Source organism: Cyprinus carpio, chromosome A7, assembly GCF_018340385.1.
Source record: "Cyprinus carpio isolate SPL01 chromosome A7, ASM1834038v1, whole genome shotgun sequence".
Classification (NCBI taxonomy): domain Eukaryota; kingdom Metazoa; phylum Chordata; class Actinopteri; order Cypriniformes; family Cyprinidae; genus Cyprinus; species Cyprinus carpio.
In genome coordinates this window covers 13,899,957-13,906,487 of record NC_056578.1, presented here as the reverse complement: position 1 = coordinate 13,906,487, position 6,531 = coordinate 13,899,957, and the positions used below count along the sequence as shown (strand labels likewise).

Below are 6,531 nucleotides of genomic sequence, written 5' to 3'. Positions count from 1 at the left end.
AGTTTACACATTTTTTTTTAAAAGAAAGTGGTATATTTACATTATATAATTAGCTGACATATTCATTTCATGCTATCCCATAGTACTTAAAATTGTTTTTTGAGTCATCAATTATTTTTTTCTAGTCTGACGTAAAATATCTAAATAGATGGCAAAATAGATGTAATTTCAACAGAACCATTTAAAAATCAATTATTGTGTTTAACAGGTGGCATTAATAAATAGTTTAGTCTGAAAAATATTTTAATGATGAAAAGTTAAAAATACAATGTCAAGATTTCCTGCCCGCTGACACGTCTGGCGCTGTCCATGGTCCTGGAAGTAATTTGATTCCATTGTAGGTAGATGTACCCAAACTCTTCAGGATATGCTTCACTTTGCAAACCTTTACAAACACAGAGACCATCACAGCGAGGTGTACTGCAGAATGAATGACAATGGTCTTTTATTAAATCAATAGCAGCTTCACAAAATGATACCATTGTGAGGGTAAGGGATTTTTTTTTTTGTTTTTTTTTTTTTTGACCAAAAAAGGTATTTGGTAAAACATTCACAGGCTATGGTATAAAATGGGAGTTTGAACAAGGGAAGGTGATACTGGAGAAATTCTATGTTTCTACACAGAAAAACAGCAAGAATTTACAGCTTTATACATTATAGGTTCCTAGACATCCTCAAATTAACATTTTTGGTCTTACAGACCAACATTTGTTGCCATGGACAGTCCGTCCATATAAAGTAAATGTTTTTAGTACTCTTGTCTGTTGTGCAATTTTTGCTTCTTCTCTCACTCTGTCATGACCACCTGATGAGGCAGCACACAACTAACCTTACATTCACAGGGGAGCTTGTTCCCGAGAGCTAGAGGTTAATTCCTTCAATACCTGCTGAAGGAAAAAAAAAAAAAAAAAATTCTTTGAGAAGCAGTTTGGACTGGACTAAAACTCAAACCACATTTGTTATGTCTTAGCAATTGAGATTGAAATTGAAATTGTTGATCCAATTTTTATGTTAAGTATGCCTTATACCCCATTGTTCTGCTGGGTCCAGTTTTCTAGGTCACTGTAACAAGTGATTTAAAGAAAACTAGAGTTTAGCAGTAATTTCCTCTGCATTGTTAGACCAGGAAATAAGATATAACCCCTGGCTGTGTTATTGGTTTACTGCAACTCAAAGGATTCATCATATCATACTGGAGATGATTACAAGTTACACAAACAATGATCTGACTAGCAAGTGGATTTAGACAGCATCGCTCCATCCATATTGTAATGCAACTAGCTTGAATGACACAGTAACTGTATTTTTTTTTTAATTCACACTTTTTGTAATTATTCAACTGACCACAAGAGGAAGCTATGACTCTATCTGTCGTATATTCGCGTGAACTGCAGTCTCATATGTCCAGTGCTGCTTTAGTAAGAGACTGGGTGCTCATGCAGGACTTATTGGCATTCAAACATCTGAACCTGTTAACACAAACACACACACACACACACACACACACACACACACACACACACACACACACACACACACACACACACACACACACACACACGTTACATTCCCTATCCCTTTTCTGACCTTGGTCTGATTATTGTTTCTGTAGCTATCTATGCATACATTCTATGCTGTGATACAGCTGAGGTTGCGTGGACAGCCAATGTCTCCTAAACATCACTTGTAGCTCGGTCCTGTTTTCCACATCACACTACATCATTTTTCAGACACTGCTGGTGTGTTCTGTGTGACTGTGACCGCTGCTGATAGACAGCTCTGATATTCCCGGTTTCAGCTCCAGTCCAGGATCAGTGTCCATGTCATGGGGCTCCAGATTTCGGATTCCATTGCCGTCCCCATTGCGGCAGTTACTGTTCCGGTCAATGGAAACTTTTTCACAGATCAGGATGGGCGTGACTACTGCATGGGATGGACAAGGAGCCTGTATAGCGATGGGATTGAGCCCCACCCGTCTATACTGGCAGTGCATGTAACTTGAAAACGCCCTTCGGTAGGTCTTGTTAAACAAAGTGTACACTAAAGGATTGACTCCTGATGAGATGTAGCCCACCCAAACGAAAACATTGAGCAGTTCTGTAAGCACAGGTTTATTACAGGTTTTGTGGCAGAGGACATACAGTACATTAGTGATGAAAAAGGGACACCACATGATGAGGAAGAGGAAGAACACTACACCCAATACTTTGGATGCTCGTCGCTCGTTCTTGATGGCTTGCATCATGCCTCGCCGCCCATGGGTTCCGGCTGGGTCCCGTCCAGCGGGCGAATTCATTTGAGATGGCGCTTCTGAACCTGGGATTATTGAGATGGTGTCCAGGGGCACGGTCAGACCGAGCATGTTTCCATCGCTGTTGCTGATCCGTAGACAGTTCAGACTGCTGCGACGGGATGCCGGCGGCGGGGCCAAATGGGAAGTAGGTGGAGCTGGAGGTTGCAAAGGCTGTTGAGAAGAGGCTTTGCCCTCGTAGAGGAAGACTGTGGCCTGACGCTGAAGCGCTTGGACGGTGAGACAATATGTAACCACCATGATGACCAGGGGAATGAAGAAGGCAACAAAAGAGCCAACCAGTATGAAGTGTTCCTCATTCAGAGCACACGTGCCGTTTTTCAAGACCTTTTCTCTGTTATGCAGTCCGATCACTGGGATAGGCATTGAGATTCCTGTGTTGGAAGAAGTAATAGAACATTAAACAAAAATATACATATATATATATATATATATATATATATATATATATATATATATATATATAAATATATATATATAAACATCAAAGAAACATTCAGTCTAAAAAATGAGAATGAGACAACTGGAATGCAAGATGCCGGAGACGACAGATCAGCGGCTTCAGTGAATCACACTCAGAGAGATCTTATCCTCAAGTCAAATCCTCTCTCTTATCCAGCTTGATCAGTATTCCTGATGCTTAAGACAGAGGATCTTCTGTTTAATTAGAGCAGATAAATCAGACTGTCAAGGCAGATAGAGCCTTAATGCTGTCTTGGATCCAGATAAGAAACCAAATAAACATTGGGCTCACGTTTAAGCAGGAGAGAGGTAAGATGTGTGAACACTCTGTCATCTGCACTAACGTTACTTAGTCTAACTCAGAGGTTCTCAAAGTGTTTGGGGCCAGGGAGCCCTTACAGCAGAGAAAATTTTCCAAGGACCCTCTTATAGTTTTAAGTATGATTAAGCATTCTTACTACAATTTGTTCTCTTAGATGAAATTGGAATTTCTGTTTTAATTTTTCTGCATTCTTTTTCTTTTTTCTTCTTTTTTTCCCCTGGACTCATTTAATGGATAAACTTAATTGTAGAAATCAAAAATCACATGTAATTAACTGAAATCATGAAACTTATAAATTGTAAAAGCAATTATTGTCATTTTTTTTAAAAACAGTAATATGGCCCTATAAAAAAACTCTTTCTTTCTTTCTTTCTTTCTTTCTTTCTTTCTTTCTTTCTTTCTTTCTTTCTTTCTTTCTTTCTTCTTTCTTTCTTTCTTTCTTTCTTTCTTTCTTTTTCTTTCTTTCTTTCTTTCTTTCTTTCTTTCTCCCCCCTCAATGTATGATTTAATATAAATATATTATTTAAAACTGTGGTAATAAGCTGAAGGCATAAAACATTAACTTTTAAAATATAATAAAACGAAAATTGAACTATTACTTTAATTTTTGCCAAACAAATTGTTGCATAACAGAGGTTTACTGTTAAAGTTTAAACATGAAAGAAAAAACTGTGTGGGCATTACTTTAAAAATAAAGTTATAATAATTATTTTTTTTTTTTTTTTTATTTTTGTTGTTAATTTTGGTGTTAAATTGTAATATATTTCTGTCAATATTTCTTCAAGTTGAAGTGGATTTTTATTTTGATGGACCTTCGAGTTTCTGTGTATGTGTGTATATATGACATGACGATAGTTTTTCTCAAATGAAACGGTGAAATGCTCTTGAAGTGACTCTAAAGATTAAGTTCATGTGTTCTTGTCCTCATATAGTGAGATGGCAGACATGAGAAACACCTCTAGCACCATGTGGATTTCAGTATGTGTGTAGACACATGCATTTTCTGTAAAGCTGCTTTGAAAATGTGTATTGTGAAAAGCGGTATACAAATAAATTTGAATTGAATCGAACTGAATAGCAGATAAAACTGGAGCACTGATTGACTCAGCGACATGCAGAACATGCAGACTTTATATTAAAATAGCAGTCGTTTTGCACTGTAATATATACAGCCACTAGTCCAAATAGCAATTTTGTTAAGTGTGCAGCGCTACTTTTGATTTATTCATCCAAGCTTTTCCACACTGGGACATTCCGCATTATACAGTAAATTCAATTTTTTTTAATGAATAAATTCCATGATTCCCCTCTATATTTTCATATAGACCTCAAATTATTTAGCAGACCCCCCTTTCTATGTGTCACGGACAACCAGAGTTCCGCAGACCCTACTTTGAGAAACCTGGTCTAACTAATATTAGCAAATGAGACAAGAACCCTCTGTGGAGAAAAGAGATGAATAGGAGACAAAGAGAGACATAATGGGGGATAGTTAGAAAATTTGTTTTTATTGTTAACTAAAAAATATCTGTTAAAAATCTTTTTGTTAGCTGAAATAAACTAAAATGTAAATGACAAAACCACAAAGTTAGTAAAATGTAAACTAAAATGTTAATGAACACTGAAAATATAAAAATAAAAGCATATTCTGTGTTTAAAAAAAAACAACAACAAAAAGGAAAGGAAAGGAAAGGAAAGGAAAGGAAAGGAAAGGAAAGGAAAGGAAAGGAAAGGAAAGGAAAGGAAAGGAAAGGAAAGGAAAGGAAAGGAAAGGAAAGGAAAGGAAAGGAAAGCCTGTGTGGTGAGAGAAAATGACACACCATGTCCGAGAGATTGCGTGTGCTTGCATTAATAAAAAGCAGGGTGAGAAGTTTTTTTTTTATCTTTTTGAGGAAGTTTAGCAAGAGGAAGAGATGGCGAGTGAAAGGTAGAGGGTCTTTTTTTTTATTATTATTTCTGTACTCACAACTACCAGTAATATCAATGCAGACAAGTCTTTTAACTCTGCTGTTGGAAGAGATTAGTCATGGTCACTCTACATTATGTCAAAAGTCAGACTCTAGATGGCGCTAATGCATTAGCATGCCAGTCCTTTAGAATTCCACACACAATGACAGACTGTGGTTTACTTTATTGAACAGTAGGTGGTGATCTTCACTAAAAGTATCTGATTTCCAGACCAATCACAGACATTCAATTAATCCAAGCTCCTCTGAATTTAAAGGCACTGCTCTGGGTGATGGAGAAAATCACCACAATCACCAAACTAGTGCTTGTTTATACAATGTCATTTCAAATCTTTTTCATTGTTGCTGATCTGAGGGGCCTCAGACCCAGCTGGATCCTTGAAAAAACCTCACAACACAATCTGCCATTCTGAGGGGTCCTGTGAGATACAAACACATTCCCGTAATAGATTCAACAGGATTGCAGTGGTCTGACACTCACTTTAGTAGGTACTAATGATACAACTGTTCAATCTAAAGACCTCCACTGACATTGAAAAACAATTGTGTTTTTCTGCAGGTTCTGGCTAGTTATTTGGGATTGATGCACAGTTCCAGTCAATTTATTATTATTATGTTTCTTTTTACATGTTGTTGTAAGAAATAATGCATTTTCCCCCCAAGTTCATTATATCAATGTTTCTCTGACCTATTGAAATGGTCCAAACTGCAGCAATCTTCAGCATGGCCTTGGTGCGTGAGTTGAACCGACTGTGCTCGATCGGATTGCATATGGCCACGTAGCGGTCAAGGGAAATGGCACACAGGTGCATGATGGAAGCAGTGGAGAAAAGCACATCCAGATATATCCAAATAGGACAGAGAGCGCTGGGCAATGGCCAGGCATAATCTGTAAAACAGAGAGAGAGATTGCTTTGCAAACACCCTTACTGAAACAGTCATACACATGAATAATAATGCTGAGAAAGAAAGAAAGAAAAGAAAGAAAGAAAGACAAAGAAACAGACGTTAAAGGGATCTTTTCAGATCACATTATAAAAGTCCAGACGACTGTCTTCAGACCAAGAGCTAAAAAAGGCTGTTATGTCAGCAGGCTTAAAATAGCCAACATTAAGAAACAGTCAGGTTATGTAAAAAGTAAGTCATTTAGAGTTGTGTAGGCTCATGGATGAGAGCGAGAGATACAAAGTCACACTGGGTAAAAACCAGAATTATTAAAAAGATAGTTGGTCCTGGCTTCTGACTGATCAATACAGTGTTCCAGTCTTGCTAAAATCCTCGAAATAGCAAAAGGTATGATGTATAACACCTATTTACTATTATTTTGTCTAAAACAATGTTTTAATAAAAAATGTGTCTTTAATACAACTTAATAAAACCAGATTTTTAGAGTGGTTTGGTGTGCAAAAGTCACCACTAAGATGTTAGGATGTTGTTGGTGACAACATGGAGGAAAAAACAAAAAAAAA

The 6,531-nt window shown here is 37.1% G+C and overlaps 1 protein-coding gene across 3 annotated transcripts in view; it reads right to left on the bottom strand.

Moving 5' to 3' along the window:
• Nucleotides 1–188: 188 nt before the first annotated feature.
• The window catches only part of LOC109045980 (5-hydroxytryptamine receptor 2C-like), an 81,923-nt gene continuing 75,580 nt past the window's right edge, over nt 189–6,531 (bottom strand). For 2 of the 3 annotated variants that reach the window (XM_042759781.1, XM_042759782.1), the window contains exons 3-4: nt 5,751–5,951; nt 189–2,685 (exon numbers count right to left, since the gene is read on the bottom strand). In XM_042759781.1, the coding sequence (XP_042615715.1) occupies nt 1,727–2,685; nt 5,751–5,951 (1,160 nt within the window). In that variant the 3' untranslated portion in view covers nt 189–1,726. The remainder of the gene's footprint in view (nt 2,686–5,750; nt 5,952–6,531) is intronic. The other variant, XM_042759780.1, reaches the window with a different exon arrangement.